At 38.6% G+C, this 22701-nt stretch overlaps 1 protein-coding gene across 1 annotated transcript in view; it reads right to left on the reverse strand.

Moving 5' to 3' along the window:
• Window positions 1-22701, reverse strand: part of LOC137439711 (corticotropin-releasing factor receptor 2-like) — a 318876-nt gene that overhangs the window by 276799 nt on the left and 19376 nt on the right. Inside the window, exons 2-3 of the mRNA XM_078786781.1 lie at window positions 17193-17271; window positions 10680-10799 (exon numbers count right to left, since the gene is read on the reverse strand). Coding sequence (XP_078642907.1) covers window positions 10680-10799; window positions 17193-17271 — 199 coding nt within the window. The remainder of the gene's footprint in view (window positions 1-10679; window positions 10800-17192; window positions 17272-22701) is intronic.

A 22701-nucleotide genomic window follows, 5' to 3' on the forward strand; every position in this document is an offset into this window, starting at 1 on the left:
TCAAAAATAGTTGGTGGTTGCATTCAGTAAGCCAATATGTAAATCCTATTCAAATTTCAAGTCAATCGGATGAAAATTGAGGATTTTAGAAATTTGAAAAAAGTGGTTGACCTTTGGCCTATTTTGACGTTTTGGCCTATGCTGATCTCAAAAATAGTTGTTGGTTGAATTCAGTTAACTGATATGTAAATCCCATTCAAATTTCAAGTGAACCGGATGAAAATTGAGGATTTTAGAAATTCGAAATTGTTGTTGACCTTTGACCTATGGTGATCTTTAAAATAGTTGGTGGTTGAATTCAGTTTGCTGATATGTAAATCCCATTCAAATTTCAAGTGAATGGGATGAAAATTGAGGATTTTAGAAATTTGAAATTGTTGTTGACCTTTGGCTTATGTTGACCTTTTGGCCTACGCTGATCTCAAAAATAGTTGGTGGTTGAATTCAATAAGCCGATATGTAAATCCAATTCAAATTTCAAGTGAATGTGATGAAAATTGAGGATTTTAGAAATTTGAAATTGTTGTTGACCTTTGGCATATGTTGATCTTTTGGGCTATCGTGATCCCAAAAATAGTTGGTGGTTGAATTCAGTTTGCTGATATGTAAATCACATTCAAATTCCAAGTCAATCGGATAAAAATTAAGTATTTTACAATTTGGAAATTGTTGTTGACCTTTGGCCTATGCTGATCTCAAAAATAGTTGGTGGCTGAATTCAGTTTGCCGATATGTATATCCTATTCAATTTTCAAGTCAATCGGATGAAAATTGAGGATTTTGAAATTTGAAAAAACTGGTTGACCTTTGGCCTATGTTGACCTTTTGACCTTTTGACCCCAAAAATATATAGGATTTTGTCGGACCACAAACTCTACCATTTGGTGTAGTTTCGTGAAGATCGGTTTAAAATTGTGTCCTGTAGGCACGTAAAAGTGATCGGACAGACAAACAAACACACACAAACAAACAGACACACAAACAAACACAAACAAACACACACATACACAAACTAGCACACACACAAACAAGCACACACACAAACCGGAGTGAGCTACATAATTGCAAATTTTTTTTTTTTTTTTTTGCCAAGTAATGAAAAATCACTCATGGGGCGACACTTGGCAAAAGAGAACAAAGCAGAATGGCACTCAGTAGAGCATCCTTTTGACATCTTATATAATTGGTGGTTGAATTCAGTTGGCTGACATGAAAATCCAATTCAAATTTAAAGTCAATCGGATGAAAATTGAGGCATTTAGAAATTTGAAAAAAGTGGTTGACCTTACGCATATTTTGACCTTTTGGTCTATGCTGATCTCAAAAATAGTTGTTGGTTGAATTCAGTTAACTGATAGATAAAGCCCATTCAAATTTCAAGTGAATCAAATGAAAATTGAGGATTTTAGAAATGTTAAATTGTTGTTGACCTTTGACCTACGGTGATCCCAAAAATAGTTGGTGGTTGAATTTACTTTGCTGATATGTAAATCCCATTCAAATTTCAAGTGAATCGGATGAAAATTGAGGATTTTAAAAATTCGAAATTGTTGTTGCCCTTTGGCCTATGTTGACCTTTTGGCCGATGCTGATCTCAAAAATAGTTGGTGGTTGAATTCAGTTTGCCGATCTGAAAATCCTATTCAAATTTCAAGTCAATTGGATGAAAATTAAAGATTTTAGAAACTTGAAAATAAGTGGTTGACCTTTGGCCTATGTTGACCGTTTAGCCTATTTTTATCTCAAAAATAGTTAGTGGTTGAATTCAGTTTGCTGACATGTAAATCCTTCTCAAATTTCTAGTCAATCGGATGAAAATTTAGGATTTTTGAAATTTGAAAAAGGTGGTTGACCTTTGGCCTATGTTGACCATTTGGCCAATGCTGATCTCAAAAATAGTTGTTGGTTGAATTCAGTAAGCCGATATGTAAATCCTATTCAAATTTCACGTCAATCGGATGAAAATTGAGGATTTTAGAAATTTGAAAAAGGTAGTTGACCTTAGGCCTATGTTGACCTTTTGGCCTATGCTGATCTCAAAAATAGTTGGTGGTTGAATTCAGTGTGCCGATATGTAAATCCTATTCAAATTTCAAGTCAATCGGATGAAAATTGAGGATTTTTGAAATTTGAAAAAGGGAGTTGACCTTTGGCCTATGTTGACCTTTTGGCCGATGTTGATCTCAAAAATAGTTGGTGGTTGAATTCAGTTCGCCGATATGTAAATCCTTTTAAATTTAAAGTCAATCGGATGAATGTTGAGGATTTTAGAAATTTGAAAAAGGTGGTTGACTTTGGCCTAGGTTGACCTTTTGGCCGATGCTGATCTCAAAAATAGTTGGTGGTTGAATTCAGTTTGCCGATATGTATATCCTATTCAAATCTCAAGTCAATCGGATGAAAATTGAGGATTTTAGAAATTTGAAAAAGGTGGTTGACCTTTGGCCTATGTTGACCTTTTGACCCCAAAAATATATAGGATTTTGTCGGACCACAAACTCTACCATTTGGTGTAGTTTCGTGAAGATCGGTTTAAAATTGTGTCCTGTAGGCAAGTAAAAGTGATCGGACAGACAAACAAACACACACAAACAAACAGACACCCAAACAAACACACACAAACAAACACACACATACACAAACTAGCACACACACAAACAAGCACACACACAAACCGGAGTGAGCTACATAATTGCAAATTATTATTTTATTTTTTTACCAAGTAATGAAAAATCACTCATGGAGCGACACTTGGCAAAAGAGAACAAAGCAGAATGGCACTCAGTAGAGCATCCTTTTGACATCTTATATAATTGGTGGTTGAATTCAGTTAGCTGACATGAAAATCCAATTCAAATTTAAAGTCAATCGGATGAAAATTGAGGCAGTTAGAAATTTGAAAAAAGTGGTTGACCTTATGCATATTTTGACCTTTTGGCCTATGCTGATCTCAAAAATAGTTGTTGGTTGAATTCAGTTAACTGATAGGTAAATCCCATTCAAATTTCAAGTGAATCAAATGAAAATTGAGGATTTTAGAAAATTTTCATTGTTGTTGACCTTTGACCTATGGTGATCACAAAAATAGTTGATGGTTGAATTTAGTTTGCTGATATGTAAATCCCATTCAAATTTCAAGTGAATCGGATGAAAATTGAGGATTTTAAAAATTCGAAATTGTTGTTGCCCTTTGGCCGATGTTGACCTTTTGGCCTATGCTGATGTCAAAAAGAGTTGTTGTTTGAATTCAGTTAGCTGATATGAAAATCCTATTCAAATTTCAAGTCAATCGGATGAAAATTAAGGATTTTAGAAACTTGAAAAAAGTGGTTGACCTTTGGCCTATGCTGATCTCAAAAGTTGTTGGTTGGCCTATGTTTATCTCAAAATATGTTTATGCCTATGTTTATCTCAAAAATAGTTGGTGGTTGAATTCAGTTCGCCAATATGTAAATCCTTCTCAAATTTCAAGTCAATCGGATGAAAATTGAGGATTTTAGAAATTTGAAAAGGTGTTTGGCCTTTGGCCTATGTTGACCTTTTGGCCTACACTGATCTCAAAAATAGTTGGTGGTTGCATTCAGTAAGCCAATATGTAAATCCTATTCAAATTTCAAGTCAATCGGATGAAAATTGAGGATTTTAGAAATTTGAAAAAAGTGGTTGACCTTTGGCCTATTTTGACGTTTTGGCCTATGCTGATCTCAAAAATAGTTGTTGGTTGAATTCAGTTAACTGATATGTAAATCCCATTCAAATTTCAAGTGAACCGGATGAAAATTGAGGATTTTAGAAATTCGAAATTGTTGTTGACCTTTGACCTATGGTGATCTTAAAAATAGTTGGTGGTTGAATTCAGTTTGCTGATATGTAAATCCCATTCAAATTTCAAGTGAATGGGATGAAAATTGAGGATTTTAGAAATTTGAAATTGTTGTTGACCTTTGGCTTATGTTGACCTTTTGGCCTACGCTGATCTCAAAAATAGTTGGTGGTTGAATTCAATAAGCCGATATGTAAATCCAATTCAAATTTCAAGTGAATGTGATGAAAATTGAGGATTTTAGAAATTTGAAATTGTTGTTGACCTTTGGCATATGTTGATCTTTTGGGCTATCGTGATCCCAAAAATAGTTGGTGGTTGAATTCAGTTTGCTGATATGTAAATCACATTCAAATTCCAAGTCAATCGGATAAAAATTAAGTATTTTACAATTTGGAAATTGTTGTTGACCTTTGGCCTATGCTGATCTCAAAAATAGTTGGTGGCTGAATTCAGTTTGCCGATATGTATATCCTATTCAATTTTCAAGTCAATCGGATGAAAATTGAGGATTTTGAAATTTGAAAAAACTGGTTGACCTTTGGCCTATGTTGACCTTTTGACCTTTTGACCCCAAAAATATATAGGATTTTGTCGGACCACAAACTCTACCATTTGGTGTAGTTTCGTGAAGATCGGTTTAAAATTGTGTCCTGTAGGCACGTTAAAGTGATCGGACAGACAAACAAACACACACAAACAAACAGACACACAAACAAACACACACAAACAAACACACACATACACAAACTAGCACACACACAAACAAGCACACACACAAACCGGAGTGAGCTACATAATTGCAAATTATTATTATTTTTTTTTGCCAAGTAATGAAAAATCACTCATGGAGCGACACTTGGCAAAAGAGAACAAAGCAGAATGGCACTCAGTAGAGCATCCTTTTGACATCTTATATAATTGGTGGTTGAATTCAGTTAGCTGACATGAAAATCCAATTCAAATTTAAAGTCAATCGGATGAAAATTGAGGCATTTAGAAATTTGAAAAAAGTGCTTGACCTTATGCATATTTTGACCTTTTGGCCTATGCTGATCTCAAAAATAGTTGTTGGTTGAATTCAGTTAACTGATAGGTAAATCCCATTCAAATTTCAAGTGAATCAAATGAAAATTGAGGATTTTAGAAATTTTAAATTGTTGCTGACCTTTGACCTATGGTGATCCCAAAAATAGTTGATGGTTCAATTTAGTTTGCAGATATGTAAATCCCATTCAAATTTCAAGTGAATCGGATGAAAATTGAGGATTTTAGAAATTCGAAATTGTTGTTGACCTTTGACCTATGGTGATCTTAAAAATTGTTGGTGGTTGAATTCAGTTTGCTGATATGTAAATCCCATTCAAATTTCAAGTGAATGGGATGAAAATTAAGGATTTTAGAAACTTGAAAAAAGTGGTTGACCTTTGGCCTATGTTGACCTTTTGGCCTATGTTTATCTCAAAAATAGTTGGTGGTTGAATTCAGTTCGCCGATATGTAAATCCTTCTCAAATTTCAAGTCAATCGGATGAAAATTGAAGATTTTAGAAATTTGAAAAAGGTGTTTGACCTTTGGCCTATGTTGACCTTTTGGCCTACACTGATCTCAAAAATAGTTGGTGGTTGCATTCAGTAAGCCAATATGTAAATCCTATTCAAAATTCAAGTCAATCGGATGAAAATTGAGGATTTTAGAAATTTGAAAAAAGTGGTTGACCTTTGGCCTATTTTGACGTTTTGGCCTATGCTGATCTCAAAAATAGTTGTTGGTTGAATTCAGTTAACTGATATGTAAATCCCATTCAAATTTCAAGTGAACAGGATGAAAATTGAGGATTTTTGAAATTTGAAAAAGGTAGTTGACCTTTGGCCTATGTTGACCTTTTGGCCGATGTTGATCTCAAAAATAGTTGGTGGTTGAATTCAATAAGCCGATGTGTAAATCCAATTCAAATTTCAAGTGAATGGGATGAAAATTGAGGATTTTACAATTTGGAAATTGTTGTTGATCTTTGCCAGAAGTTGATCTCAAAAATAGTTGGTGGTTGAATTCAGTTCGCCGATATGTAAATCCTTTTCAAATTTAAAGTCAATCGGATGAAAATTCAGGATTTTAGAAATTTGAAAAAGGTAGTTGTCCTTTGGCATATGTTGACCATTTGGCCAATGCTGATCTCAAAAATAGTTGTTGGTTGAATTCAGTAAGCCGATATGTAAATCCTATTCAAATTTCACGTCAATCGGATGAAAATTGAGGATTTTAGAAATTTGAAAAAGGTAGTTGACCTTTGGCCTATGTTGACCTTTTGGCCTATGCTGATCTCAAAAATAGTTGGTGGTTGAGTTCAGTGTGCCGATATGTAAATCCTATTCAAATTTCAAGTCAATCGGATGAAAATTGAGGATTTTAGAAATTTGAAAAAGGTGGTTGACCTTTGGCCTATGTTGACCTTTTGACCCCAAAAATATATAGGATTTTGTCGGACCACAAACTCTACCATTTGGTGTAGTTTCGTGAAGATCGGTTTAAAATTGTGTCCTGTAGGCACGTAAAAGTGATCGGACAGACAAACACACACAAACAAACAGACACACAAACAAACACACACAAACAAACACACACATACACAAACTAGCACACACACAAACAAGCACACACACAAACCGGAGTGAGCTACATAATTGCAAATTATTATTTATTTATTTTGCCAAGTAATGAAAAATCACTCATGGAGTGACACTTGGCAAAAGAGAACAAAGCTGAATGGCACTCAGTAGAGCATCCTTTTGACATCTTATATAATTGGTGGTTGAATTCAGTTAGCTGACATGAAAATCCAATTCAAATTTAAATTCAATCGGATGAAAATTGAGGGATTTAGAAATTTGAAAAAGGTAGTTGACCTTTGGCCTATGTTGACCTTTTGGCCTATGCTGATCTCAAAAATAGTTGGTGGTTGAATTCAGTGTGCCGATATGTAAATCCTATTCAAATTTCAAGTCAATCGGATGAAAATTGAGGATTTTAGAAATTTGAAAAAGGTAGTTGACCTTTGGCCTATGTTGACCTTTTGGCCGATGTTGATCTCAAAAATAGTTGGTGGTTGAATTCAATAAGCCGATGTGTAAATCTAATACAAATTTCAAGTGAATGGGATGAAAATTGAGGATTTTACAATTTGGAAATTGTTGTTGACCTTTCCCGATGTTGATCTCAAAAATAGTTGGTGGTTGAATTCAGTTCGCCGATATGTAAATCCTTTTCAAATTTAAAGTCAATCGGATGAAAATTGAGGATTTTCGAGATTTGAAATGGTTGTTGACCTTTGGCCTATGTTGACCTTTGGCCTATGTTGACCTTTTGGCCTATGTTTATCTCAAAAATAGTTAGTGGTTGAATTCAGTTTGCTGATATGTAAATCCTTCTCAAATTTCAAGTCATTCGGATGAAAATTGAGGATTTTAGAAATTTGAAAAAGGTGGTTGACCTTTGGCCTATGTTGACCATTTGGCCAATGTTGATCTCAAAAATAGTTGTTGGTTGAATTCAGTAAGCCGATATGTAAATCCTATTCAAATTTCAAGTCAATCGGATGAAAATTGAGGATTTTAGAAATTTGAAAACGGTGGTTGACCTTTGGCCTATGTTGACCTTTTGGCCTATGCTGATCTCAAAAATAGTTGGTGGTTGAATTCAGTTTGCCGATATGTAAATCCTATTCAAATTTCAAGTCAATCGGATGAAAATTGAGGATTTTAGAGATTTGAAATGGTTGTTGACCTTTGGCCTATGTTGACCTATTGGCCTATGCTGATCTCACAAATAGTTGGTGGTTGAATTCAGTGTGCCGATATGTAAATCCTATTCAAATTTCAAGTCAATCGGATGAAAATTGAGGATTTTAGAAATTTGAAATGGTTGTTGACCTTTGGCCTATGTTGACCTATTGGCCTATGCTGATCTCACAAATAGTTGGTGGTTGAATTCATTGTGCCGATATGTAAATCCTCTTCAAATTTCAAGTCAATCGGATGAAAATTGAGGATTTTAGAAATTTGAAATCGTTGTTGTCCTTTGGCCTATGTTGACCTTTTGGCCTATGCTGATCTCAAAAATAGTTGGTGGGTGAATTCAGTAAGCCGATATGTAAATCCTATTCAAATTTCCAGTCAATCGGCTGAAAATTGAGGATTTTAGAAATTTGAAAAAAGTGGTTGACCTTTGGCCTATTGACCTTTTGGCCCATGTTGATCTCAAAAATAGTTGGTGGTTGAATTCATTTCGCCGATATGTAAATCCCATTCAAATTTCAAGTCAATCAGATGAAATTTGAGGATTTTAGAAATTCGAAATTGTTGTTGCCCTTTGACCTATGTTGACCCTTTGGCCTATGGTGATCTCAAAAATAGTTGGTGCTTGATTTCAGTTGGCTGATATGAAAATCCTATCCAAATTTCAAGTCAATCGGATGAAAATTATGGATTTTAGAAACTTGACAAAAGTGGTTGGCCTTTGGCCTATGTTGACCTTTTGGCCTATGTTTATCTCAAAAATAGTTAGTGGTTGAATTCAGTTTGCTGATATGTAAATCCTTCTCAAATTTCAAGTCAATCGGATGAAAATTGAGGATTTTTTGAAATTTGAAATGGTTGTTGACCTTTGGCCTATGTTGACCTTTTGGCCTATGCTGATCTCACAAATAGTAGGTGGTTGAATTCATTGTGCCGATATGTAAATCCTATTCAAATTTCAAGTCAATCGGATGAAAATTGAGTATTTTAGAAATTTGAAATCGTTATTGTCCTATGGCCTATGTTGACCTTTTGGCCTATGTTGATCTCAAAAATAGTTGGTGGTTGAATTCATTTCGCCAATATGTAAATCCCATTCAAATTTCAAGTCAATCATATGAAAATTGAGGATTTTAGAAATTCAAAAAAAAGTCGTTGACCTTTGGCCTACGTTGACCTCTTGGCCGATTCTGATCTCAAAAATAGTTGGTGGTTGAATTCAGTGAGCTGATATGAAAATCCCATTCAAATTTCAAGTCAATCGGCTGAAAATTAAGGATTTTAGAAACTTGACAAAAGTGGTTGACCTTTGGCCTATGTTGACCTTTTGGCCTATTTTTATCAAAAAATAGTTGGTGGTTGAATTCAGTTCGCCGATATGTAAATCTTTCTCAAATTTCAAGTCAATCGGATGAAAATTGAGGATTTTAGAAATTTGAAAAAGGTGTTTGGCCTTTGGCCTATGTTGATCTTTTGGCCTACACTGATCTCAAAAATAGTTGGTGGTTGAATTCAGTAAGCCGATATGTAAATCCTATTCAAATTTCAAGTCAATCGGATGAAAATTGAGGATTTTAGAGATTTGAAAAATGTCGTTGACCTTTGGCCTATGTTGATCTTTTGACCTTTTGACCACAAAAATATATAGAATTTTGTCGGACCACGAAACCTACCATTTAGTAAAGTTTCGTGAAGATCGGTTTAAAATTGTGACCTGTAGGCAAGTATAAGTGAGCGGACAGACAAAGACAAACACACACACACACACACACACACACACACACACACACACACACACACACACACACACACACACACACAAAACACACACACAAACCGGAGTGAGCAACATACTTGCAAAAAAAATAATTGTTTTTTGCCAAGTAATGAAAGCACTTCATCATTGTACTTGCAATATATCATGGAGAGATTAACTAATGTCTGCCCTTCAAAAAGAATATGTAAAATGTATCAGGTCACTGGTCACAATGGCTTCCGTCTTTCAGAAATAACTGAGCATCCCTATTTTCAAAAAGAACTGACCCAACCTCAAACCAGCTAGGGAATAGCCAGAGCGATTATCGGCTTGGAGCACTTCAATCAAGATCGCAAAAAGTTTGCAATTAAAGAACATCCAAGACCAATGACGCATGTTGTGTTGGCCCAACTATTCAGAGTGGAAAGGCCGAGTCCAAAGAGTGGCAGTTTGAGGAATGGCAGCTGTCAAGTAATGTAGGTGGGACACCTTCAGCTTCTGCGAAGCAAATGCTGAACACATAGTACATTTTTCTGGCTGAATCTGCTCACCTTGTGAGAAAAGGGCAAGGGTGATCAAGGGTGTGTGAAAGTGATACGCAGCACCATATCATAACGTGGGAATGTGCCTTGGGGACGCCCGACTTGAGCTCCTTCTCCGTGCTCTTTTTCGACTCCCCGTGTCAAGCATAACCCATCGTGTAATAATGGCCATTCACATGGACACACACACACACACATACCGGTGTCCCTGAGGTCTGTCCCTTACTTTTTACTTTAAACTGGGCAACACATGATGCTGTTCAATCAGAATGCCCACTGATTTTCATTAATTACGAGCCGATTGATTACTTGCCCACTCCATTAGTTTATTCAACACCAATGGCACTTCTATTACATCATTACATAAAAAATAAAAAGATAATAATCACGGATATCATACGTCTAAAATAACAAAGCAGCAAAACGTATATCCTAAATGGAAAACGACAAAGGAGAAAACAATGTCATTAAAAACCTGCAAGTTAATCAGCAAAAAATCTCCCATTAAAATACATCACAACTCCCATTTCAACAACATTGCCTTCTCAAACACTCATTGCACACAGCAATTCCGGTTATTTTATCTCATAATAAATACACCAATACAAGCTAATACAATATATTAAATATTTGTTCCATGCAGCAAATCTTCAGACACCAAAAATCTCCAATTCATGTACTGTACACCGAGCATAACTCTTAAGAAAAATAAATTTCTGCTCTTTCTAGAGTGAGCACAAATTGTCAGAGAGAAGAAAACTCACTGCTCGAGTCATAGCGTAGACCATTGAAGCTCTCTGGGCAAGGTAACAGCACCAACGTCCCAGCGGGGCTGTACGGCCAACACGTGCCAATGCTGTCGCGCGTAGCATTACACGAGACACCTACAGTCCACGAGATTATTCATCAAAATCAGCATCACTTTGGGGCATGTTTTCCAAGTACAGTTCTTGTACAAGCTTCATGTGCATGTTTAATTCATTCACTGTTCTATAAGTTAGGATCTTCCCAAGCACAGTATTCAGGCATAAGATGCACTCGTGTTTAAGGTCTTGGCACGTACTGGCCTACGCTTTTTAAAAGACAATATGAGATATTTAATGTCGACAAGTGGGAGCTTGCAAAAAGTCTCCATAACCTGGAACAATTGCGAGCTGGTACTTATTCAACAAAAAGAGGTAGGATGTAGCTAAATAATTATCATAAATTAACCTACTTTCCAGAAAGGACTTTCAAATTGTTCACATAAATTATTATCAATAACAGACTCAAAATTGAACTGGGCAATAACCAACCATGGGGCAAGTAGGTTATATAAGTGCATAGTGGACAATGGATCACCTTCATACAATAAATAAGCTTCTGGAAGAATAAAGAGAATATAAACTTCCTTTGTCTCTCCTTGATTATGAAAAAGTGTGGAAAAATATGCCTGCATCATAGAAGCTCAACCTTACCTAAATGTAAACTACAGATATGTTGGTATATTCAAAATGGTGGAACTAGTAGGGTCAATATACGAAAAAAACTCACCTAACCCCCAAAAAATTGATACAAAAGGTTTTTCAATGGATTCTGGTACCATTGGGCATGCTAAATAACATACTAAAAATCTAGTAACATCTGACTTCCGGAAAGGGGTCATTTTCAAGATGGCGTCCAAGATGGCCGCCGGGAGCTTAAAATGGCCATATCTCAATTATTATTCAACCTAGAAAGGTGGTTTTGGTGTCTAACCCTAGGTTTTAGGGCCCGAGGAATCCAATTGAATCAATAAAATTACCATCAGTTAATTATTTATTCACAAGTCCAAGTTGGCATCCCAAGGTGACATCCTGATCCACTAAAATGGCTCTGTCGAATAGTAGTCAACCTCGAGAGATTTTTTCAGTGTGTATACCTAGGTTTAAGGCACCCAGGAAATCATCAAAATTACTTAAATAAGCACAAAGTAATCAGGTAATCCAGTAAGCCAGGTTTACCAGCCCATTAGGCATTTGTTGTCTTATACAGTTAGTCGCTATTCATCGTCATCCTCCGACTCCTCTGGAAGAAACTTGTTATGTGGATTGTCACATTCTTCTTTAGCATGCCCAATGGTACCAGAATCCATTGAAAAACCTTTTGTATCAATTATTTTGGGGTTCAACCATATATTGACCCCTCTATACTTTTCGGTATCCACGAGACTCCAGAAATTTGTGACAGATTGCCTTAAGTTTCAACTGAATGTCATTTTGAAGGCTGATAATATGGATTTTGTTTATGCATACATGTACCAAATAATATACTTATTCCTTTTGAGATGAAAATAAATTGTTTGTCAGATTTTTCAGTCCCCCCCCCCCCCTCCCCAATATAAAATAGTCTGTCCCTTGCCATAACCTCTCAAGCTTTGTACAAACCTTTGTCTGTAATGATCACTGAATACTGTGGACTGGAGTCACAGGTGGCAGTGGTGTAGACACATTACACTCTTATCTCCAATCTGAAACACACACTTGGTTCATTAGCTGGTGAGTCGGAGGATGACGCTTGAACCCATGGAGGCTTAAAAATAATTATATTTTGGATGGCATTTTCCTGATCTCGAGTGCTAAACCTGTAATAGATTTTGTTGCACATCTTGCATACTATTTGGCAGAAATAAACTTTTCTGCAGGACCTGATCCATGTTCCAAGATGTGTTTGCGATGGCATTGAATGAGGACCCACCTCTTCCTGGAATGGAGTGCGCTAATGCTTCTTCCCTGTACACGCACCACCAAGTCCTACGCCTGATGTTGGCTTAACGGTTAAGGAGGCTGGCTTAAGATCTTAGGGTCTTGATTTTGAGCCTCTGTCAGCTGTTAAATAACACCAGGTGGGTTGACTCAGCCTGTTATCCTTCCGAGGTCAGCAAAATGAGTACCTGCTTACTGGTAATAGGGGCACTGCATCAGTGGCAAATCTGCGCTTCCAGAAATGATGCAACCAGCAGCCACAGGTCACATACCTCATAATAATAACCACCAAGTCCTGATTGAATGCCATCAAGTATGTCTGGGACATTACATGCAACCAATATGTAGTCCATTTGGTTGTGTTTATATCACATGGTTTTAAATTAAAGCTTATTTACAATCAGGCGTGCTCATTTATATTCCAGCGTGGCACTGCATGTGTAAAAAAAAACATTTTTTGCATGTGTAACACTATTTCTGGCACCTCTCATGGAGTTGTTTTTTGTCAATCCAGAAGGACGTGAGGCGAGTGTAAGAGCTGAACGATTAGGATGTGTGAAAAAAAAAAAATTGAGACTCTGCCATCCACGCGAAAATGCACCTTTATTTTCCTCATTAGCAGTCGAGATACTGATGACGCAATATTGCCGTATATGGTACGACAGTTATTTCCATGAGACTCTTTTGATCCAGATTATTCTACTCGAGTTAAACCCTGCATAATACTGTAAATTACATGATATAGTCATTTCGATAATAATTTGTTCAGTTATTTCAAATTTAATTTGCTTCTCTCGGTTTGAACAAAAATGAAATTGAATTGAATTGTAAAATATATATATTTATAATTGATGACAGTAACACCTCAAATTTGTAGAAGGCAATCACACGATTTATATAATGTTATTTGGAATCGTAAAAGGGCAAGTTCAGTATGGTGGAAATAATTGTTACATTACATTCATTTTGATTGATTAATGAATTTTCAAATAAGATTATTCACAATGTAATATTCATGGTAAAAACTGTCAATGCTCCTCGACCCCCATCTCAATATCACTTGAGCAAGCTTTGATTGTTTCCTCATTTAGACAAAAGTGCTTTCATTTAACCCCTACAGCTCCAGTGGCAGGATTATAAGGCCATGATTCTCACAATATACAGACTTGGCATTTAATATGGAATATTTTTTTTGTGGGGGTGAACTTACTTTTCAAGATGACTTAGAACCAAAAGTTCATTGGAATTATGTTGAAATTATTCTAGATTTTGTTAATGTGACCTTTAAAAGAAACAAAAAACACATTTGACATTTTGAAGCAAATAAATTGATCCTTGAAAGTGATGTAAACTGATATCGAACTCAATTCACGGACAGTACTGTGTTAAACTTCTGTACGTTTTCAAGAAGTATCTCTTTATTTTGCACATTAGCCAAAAAAAATTTCAACAAAAACAAAAGCTAAATTATGGCTGTGATTACGGACAGTAAAATTACAGTTCAGTACTTCGTGTAACCCCCACGAGCATTCAGGAGAGCACGTACACGTCAAGGCATGCTGTTCACGAGATTTGCCAAGGTTTGGACAGGAATCGCTTGCCATGCAGTGACATTAGCCTGCTGCAATTCACGCACAGAGGCAGGCTGCTGGTCCAAGTTGTCAATTTGATGCGTTAATTCTGCCCACAAGTTCTCTATCGGATTCATATCCGGGGACATGGCAGGCCACTCCATATGCTCTACACCACGGTCAGCAAGAAAGTGTTGGATCATGCGAGCACGATGAGGCCGTGCATTGTCATCTTGGAAGACAAAGTTTCCTCGAAAGGCTGCACGAGCAAATGGAAGCAATGTTTCTTCCAGAATGACCCTGTACTTGAACTGGTTCAGGTTTCCATGCAGAACAACCAGGTCAGTTTTGCCCCCTGCATGAAAAGCAGCCCAAACGGTCACCCCACCACCTCCAGCTTGGACTCTTGGCACTATACAATCTTCGTTGTGGGCTTCATGCACTTGTCTGCGCACTCGGACGTGGCCATCTTGACGATAGACCAGAAATCTAGACTCGTCACTGAAGGTCAAGTGATTCCAGTGTCCTGCCTGCCATTGACGGTGCTCTCTAGCCCACTGCAATCGGCACTGGCTGTGTTGTCTGGTCAGGCGTGGCTTTCTCAGGGGACGCCTGGCAAGATAGCCTGCTTGAACCAGTCGTTGGTTGACTAGCCTTCTGGATACAGGCACACTTGTCAGTTGCTGCCACTCAGCCCTAAGCCGATTAGCTGACTTGGTACGGCCATTGCAGACTAACCGGTGCAGCTGGCGATCATCACTCCTTGTGGTTCTGCGTGGACGTCCTGGCCTCTGTATTGGAGGAGGGACACCCCTCTGAGCATTTCGTTTCAGGATCTTTGACACCTGACCTTGAGTGATGCCATACTGCTGAGCAATAGCATGCTGTTTCATGCCAGAATTTCGTAAAGCCACCACTCCATGACAAACAGCATTGTCGAGTTGACGGACCATCTCCAGAGGAAGCGGCAATAACTTTTGTAGATGTGCAGCAGTTGTTTTCCACTAATACAGAACGCAACAACCCTTATATACCTGATTGTGAAGCCAATCGTCAAATGTACCTGTCCTTACATTTTGTCACGCCACCTGTGATATAATCCTGTTATTGACTTCTTGCTGCGAAAGACAATCAGTGACATGGTTCTTTCAACAAAGACATCACCGAAGGGTAAAATAAACTCACCAGATTGATATACTGAGTTCAGAAAGTAAACCCAAGTCAAGAAAAAAAAAATATTCCATATTAAATGTAATTATCCATAAATAAATCCAATAAAAATATTCCAAATATTCCAAAAATTCCATATTAAATTCCATATTATCCTCACCACATACAAGGCTTTCATCCGCAGCTCAATGGAATACTGCTCTCCCCTCTGGGCTGGTGCTCCTGCCTCACACCTAGCTCGCCTTCACGCTGTTGAAACCAAAGCATTCAGAATCATTGGAATCTCCCGTGATGAAGCTAACTCCAAGGGCCTCTCACTCACTCACCGCAGGCAGGTTGGTGGTCTTTCCATATTCTACCGACTCCTCTCTGGCCTTGCCCCCCCAGCTCTCTCTGGGCTCTGTCCCGCAAATATTCCTACAGGTCACACAAGATCTGCCTGCAACCCTCTTATGGTTAAACTGCCAAATTCAAGACTCTCTGCTCACCTTCACTCCTTCATTCCTCTTTTCTCCTGCCTCTGGAACAAACTCCCTCACTCTCTTCAATCCCACTCCACCCTCCAAGTCTTTAAAACAGCTGTTCACCACCATCTCTTATCTTCCCCCATCCAAAACCTTGATCTTTTCTCGCCCCACTAATTTCACCCCAATTCCACTTTTTTGAAATACCAACTTCTGTCCAGGAAGTCCTTGGTGTCCTTGTGTTTTTATACTTCTCCCTCCCCCCCCCCCCCCCACTTCCCATGCCTCCTCCCCCCAGGCCCTCTCCCTTCCACACATCTCCCTGCTCTCGGATGTTGTGTTTGTGTGCTTCCCCTTCTCTCCCCATCTTGTCTTCCGCTCCCTCTTTTTGGGTATTTTGTTTGTCTGGTTGATTTGTTTGTGAAGTAAATGTTAGCTCTTTCACGAGCCTCGATTCAGTATACAAAAAAAAAAAAAAAAAAAAAAAAAGGCTGTAAATTAAAGTTGAACTTAGTCTGCATTTTTTAAATATATTATACAGAAGAGGTCCTTCATTTTAAGCGTTGCATTTTAAATAAGTTATAAATTGCTGTTCACTGATTGCAAATTTTGCTATTTTCACGACTGTTCCAATGATTTACAGGCTTACATATTGGATGAGAGATGATTAGTAAGTTTGAGACCCAGTTTAAAAAAAGAGTCCATGCATGTATTTATAAAACTTTTTCTGCGCAGGCATTTTACAACAAATGCAATTGCTTTCTTTCTTTTTTTTACACTGCCATTTGCATTATACTTTTTCCGGATAACTCGATGTTAATGTAATTGTCAATGAGCTGTTTAGTCAGCATTTAATTTTTGTCTCTATAGAACTATGTATAAATATATCGTATGTGAACATCAGGAGATGGGTGATAGCATATTCTTTCCTTTTTTGGAGAGATGAAACCAGCTGTCTCATATTTTAGCCGAGGCTTGGTGACAATTAAGATCTCAAGAGTATTTTAGAAAGAGAAACCATTGTGTGCTACGACACTGGGGAAATTTGAAACTTGACACACAATCCTTTTGGAGGAGTAAAAGTGACCAACAGGTATCCCCTCCAATTGTTCCTTAATGTGCAATGTATAATGGGGCGAGGATCCTTAAAAAAAAAATTCCGGAAAAATGGTATGGAGGAGGATAAGTGAATAATATGACTGTATTTTAAAATAATTACAAAACTCATTGCACAAGTCCTAAAGACATGTGCCGAGGAGCTGTAACATTGTGACGTTATATTTATGGCATTCGCGATAGATATCCAAATGAAACACATCTTTAAACCCTTCTTGCCATTCTATTTTTACCTGTGGAATTGAACAGCGACTCTGCTTCACAGAGGAGACTTTCTGATGCCAGAGAATGCCCTTGTACTACAGCCAGGATCTAGAGGCATGAATGAAAGTGGTGAGAATAATGGGGCAGTGATCTTTAAAAACATAACAGGATGACACTTGTTGGATCTTAAGATGCAATCTACATTAAAACACACAAAGCATGTTGAGATTGGGATTAAAGTGAGAAAATTGTGAAAGTGAAACTTTTATAATAGGAAGAGATAAGGTGGAGAAAAGGAGGTTTAATAGAGATGTTAGGAAGTGAAACAAGGAGAAGAAAGAATAAGAGTATGAATGGAACATATTTTGAAGGTGATGTGGAGGAGGAGTGGGATGGTTAAAAATTTGCTAAAGCTCTATGTACAGTCAGGTGAAAAACTAAGTACACCCCATGTAAAGTTTTGACTTTTTCAACATATTTCAACATACAGCTATTTGATCTTCATTTCAACAATATTGATAGATAAAGGTGATATAATATAGCAAATATCATGAAACATTTACATTTTGTAGTCCATTGTATAATGTAAATAAACATAAATGCAAATTTCGCATGCGGAAAAAGTAAGTACACCCCTACATTTATCACTACTTCAAATACCTAAAATTAGAATCAGGTGCACCAGCTCAGGTGCAAATGATTGGAACATCGTTAGAGAGGATCTTGGAGGAACTTGTCTTATTTAAACCTCAGACATTTAGTTTCGTTTGCTCTTCATTGTTGAAGTGTGCGGCGTCACCATGCCTAGATCATAAGAGCTCTCTGCGGCCTTCAGAAAGAAGGTTATAGATGCCTACGAGTCTGGGAAGGGATTTCAAAAGATCTCCAAACAATTTGAAATCAATCATTCGACTGTCCGGAAGATCATCCACAAGTGGAGAAGAATTCCAAACAACTGCCAAATTGTTCAGGCCAGGCCGCCCCAGCAAGTTCAGCCCGAGAGCAGACCGCAAGATGCTGAAAGAAGTCTCTAAGAACCCCAGAATGTCATCACGGGATCTACAGGTAGCTCTTGCCACTGTTCATGTCAAAGTGCACGAGTCTACTGTGGAAATGTAACTCATTGATTGTAACTCAGTATAACTCATTGGTTGGAAGCAGGTACTAGCAGGTGGTTGTAAGAATGTCAGGAATGTATCTCGCTCTGTCGAAGCTGGGAGTCCTTTTGTCCACCTTTATTACGACCCCGGGCTAACACACATTCCCAAGCCCGCACTATTTGTTTTTGGACATCGGGATGCAAAGAGGGTGAAGAACCTCCCCAGCAGGGAGGCGGTTGTGGATGACCAAGGAGCTTCAGCGCACGGAGGATTAACATTCAGCGCACGGAGGATTAACTCCAATTTGCCCATATAAGCAAGAGCAAACTTTGAGTCAGGAGGACTTGCCACGAGAACATCTGCCCGACGGACGAACGAGTATGCAATGGGAAAGCAGCGCCAGGAGAGCACCGGCCAATGAGGAAGAACCAACGACTTGAATTACTAAATTCGTTATGGTATTGTAGTTCCTTATTATATTGAAACAAGTGAACTAGTAGTTAATAAAGTCTTGATCTTTTGTAAACCTGTTTCCGGTCATTGGAGTCTCGAGTCCCAAACACACTTCCACGACAACTTGGTGGCTACCGTACGTGGATCGAGTGGACATCGCCAAGGTAAGCATGGCTTCTTGGGGATTGTCCATTATGAAATACGAACCTGTGTTTAGTTTTTGTACATACATGGTGGAGGAGGTGGTGTTGGACTTCCCTACGCACCGATACCACGATATAGGTAACGTAACGATAATCCGAGGAGTGTAACGTATTTTTGCGCTGTGTAAATAGATGCGCCAGTTCGACGCTGGTTATTAGAAGCCTTACCATGAACTAGGAGCAAGATCGTGCCATGAGTGCACCATGGGACGATCTGCTTCCAGGACGTGTAAGGCCGGTACACTCGTTTACCCACCAGCACACGGATAAAGTACTACTTTTTTTTGCACTTGTTCGAAGCACTTGACTTGATCGGCGCTTGGCGAGCGACAGGGAACCGGGAAACGGAATTATAATTATATATACAGACTTGGCATTTAATATGGAATATTTTTGTTTGTGGGGGTGAACTTACTTTTCAAGATGTCTTAGAACCAAAAGTTCATTGGAATTATGTTGAAATTATTCTCGATTTTGTTAATGTGACCTTTAAAAGAAACAAAAACCACATTTGACATTTCGAAACAAATAAATTGATCCTTGAAAGTGATGTAAACTGATATCGAACTCAATTCATGCACAGTACTGTGTTAAACTTCTGTACGTTTTCCAGAAGTATCTCTTTATTTTGCACATTAGCCAATTTTTTTTTAACAAAAACAAAAGTTAAATTACGCCTGGGATTACGGACAGTAAAATTACAGTTCAGTCCTTCATGTAACCACCACGAGCATTCAGGAGAGCACGTACATGTTGAGGCATGCTGTTCACGAGATTTGCCAAGGTTTGGACAGGAATCGCTTGCCATGCAGTGACAATAGCCTGCTGCAATTCATGCACAGAGGTCGGCTGCTGGTCCAAGGGGTCGATTTGACGCGTTAATTCTGCCCACAAGTTCTCTATCGGATTCATATCCGGGGACATGGCAGGCCACTCCATATGCTCTACACCAAGGTCAGCAAGAAAGTGTTGGATCATGCGAGCACGATGAGGCCGTGCATTGTCATCTTGGACGACAAAGTTTCCTCGAAAGGCTGCACGAGCAAATGGAAGCAATGTTTCTTCCAGAATGGCCCTGTACTTGAACTGGTTCAGGTTTCCATTCAGAACAACCAGGTCAGTTTTGCCCCCTGCACGAAAAGCAGCCCAAACGGTCACCCCACCACCTCCAGCTTGGACTCTTGGCACTATACAATCTTTGTTGCAGGCTTCATGCACTTGTCTGCGCACTCGGACGCGGCCATCTTGACGATAGACCAGAAATCTAGACTCGTCACTGAAGATCACGTGATTCCAGTGTCCTGGCTGCCATTGACGGTGCTCTCTGGCCCACTGCAATCGGCGCTGGCGGTGTTGTCTGGTCAGGCGTGGCTTTCTCAGGGGACGCCTGGCACGACAGCCTGCTTGAACCAGTCGTTGCTTGACTAGCCTTCTGGATACAGGCACATTTGTCAGTTGCTGCCACTCAACCCTAACCCGATTAGCTGACTTGGTACGGCCATTGCGGACTAACCGGTGCAGCTGGCGATCATCCCTCCTTGTGGGTCTGCGGGGACGTCCTGGCCTCGGTATTGGAGTAGGGACACCCCTCTGAGCATTTCGTTTCAGGATCTTTGACACCTGACCTTGAGTGATGCCATACTGCCAAGCAATAGCACACGTTTCGTAAAGCCACCACTCCATGACAAACAGCATTGTCGAGTTGACGGACCATCTCCAGAGGAAGCGGCAATAACTTTTGGAGACGTGCAGCAGTTGTTTTCCACTAATACAGAACGCAACAACCCTTGTATACCCGACTGTGAAGCCAATCATCAAATGCACCTGTCCGTACATTTTGCCACGCCACCTGTGATATAATCCTGTTGTTGACTTCTTGCTGCGACAGACAATCAGTGACATGGTTCTTTTAACAAATAAGTCACCAAAGTGTAAAAGAAACTCACCAGATTGATATACTGAGTTAAGAAAGTAAACCCAAGTCAAGAAAAAAAAAATATTCCATATTAAATGCCAAGTCTGTATATATATTTCCAATATGGTACACCGGCCACAACGATTTTAGCGATTATCCGAGTTTTTTTTTAACGATTTCTGTAAATACGTATTTTTCCTGCGCTGTGTAATTCTTCTGACACGCGCCACGAAGAAACGCACCACTGATGTGCATGAGGCGATTTGTTTGCCGGGTCGGTAAGGTCCGTACACGTGTACAATCGTGTACACCCGTTTTAAATAGAGAATTTTTTTTCAGTTTTCCCGCCATAACTAAAACCTGTTGTGTTTTTTTTTGACGAAATTTGCTAGATAAATAGCATGGGTGACACGGATTAAATGATTTTATGATTATGAATTAATGAGAAAATGATTTTATATTTAAATATAAAAATTGATCTGCTTGGTGTTAGTTTAAGGGCTGTTCCAAATTTATCTTGATTATGAGACAAAAACAGCAGAATGGGAATCAACAGACAATGGAACAGCTCGCGACGAGTGTTTGTGGGTGACAACCACCCTCTGGTCGAGGCTCATAGAAGGGGTGATGCTTACTGATTCGGCACGCTTAAAATAGGTGTTAATGGTGGGATGTCAGAGGTTATGGCGTGGGCTTAATAGTCACACTGTTTGAAAAATAATGCTCGATGCAACATGATCCTAAAAAGAACCCATCCCTACATCTACCCCAGAGACAGACAAAAAGAGATAGACAGAGTGAGACAAAGTGAGAAAGAGAGACAGACAGAGAGAGATAGACAGAGAGAGAAAGAGAGAGAGACATAGAGACAAACAGAGATAAAGATGATAGTCAGACACATAGAGAGAGACAGACAAAAAGAGATAGACAGAGTGAGACAAAGTGAGAAAGAGAGACAGACAGAGAGAGATAGACAGAAAAAGAAAGAAAGAGAGACATAGAGACAAACAGAGATAAAGATGATAGTCAGACACATAGAGAGAGACAGACAAAAAGAGATAGACAGAGTGAGACAAAGTGAGAAAGAGAGACAGACAGAGAGAGATAGACAGAAAAAGAAAGAAAGAGAGACATAGAGACAAACAGAGATAAAGATGATAGTCAGACACATAGAGAGAGACAGACAAAAAGAGATAGACAGAGTGAGACAAAGTGAGAAAGAGAGACAGACAGAGAGAGATAGACAGAAAAAGAAAGAAAGAGAGACATAGAGACAAACAGAGATAAAGATGATAGTCAGACACATAGAGAGAGACAGACAAAAAGAGATAGACAGAGTGAGACAAAGTGAGAAAGAGAGACAGACAGAGAGAGATAGACAGAAAAAGAAAGAAAGAGAGACATAGAGACAAACAGAGATAAAGATGATAGTCAGACACATAGAGAGAGACAGACAAAAAGAGATAGACAGAGTGAGACAAAGTGAGAAAGAGAGACAGACAGAGAGAGATAGACAGAAAAAGAAAGAAAGAGAGACATAGAGACAAACAGAGATAAAGATGATAGTCAGAGTCAGACACATAGAGAGAGACAGACAGAGAGAGATAGACAGAGAGAGAAAGAGAGAGAGACATAGAGACAAACAGAGATTAAGATGATAGTCAGACACATAGAGAGAGACAGACAAAAAGAGATAGACAGAGTGATGACCAAGTGAGATTGGATTGTGGTTTCAAAGTTTTGTTGTTGTTGTTTGCACGCATGTTTTTTGCAAGCACGTACGGGCGAGCACGTACGTGCGGGCACGCCCTAGTATATATAAACCAGAGGTAATATTAAGTTTGGAACTTGTTGTTGGAACTTGCTG

This window comes from Myxine glutinosa, chromosome 1, assembly GCF_964187855.1.
Source record: "Myxine glutinosa chromosome 1, kmMyxGlut1.1, whole genome shotgun sequence".
Lineage (NCBI taxonomy): Eukaryota > Metazoa > Chordata > Myxini > Myxiniformes > Myxinidae > Myxine > Myxine glutinosa.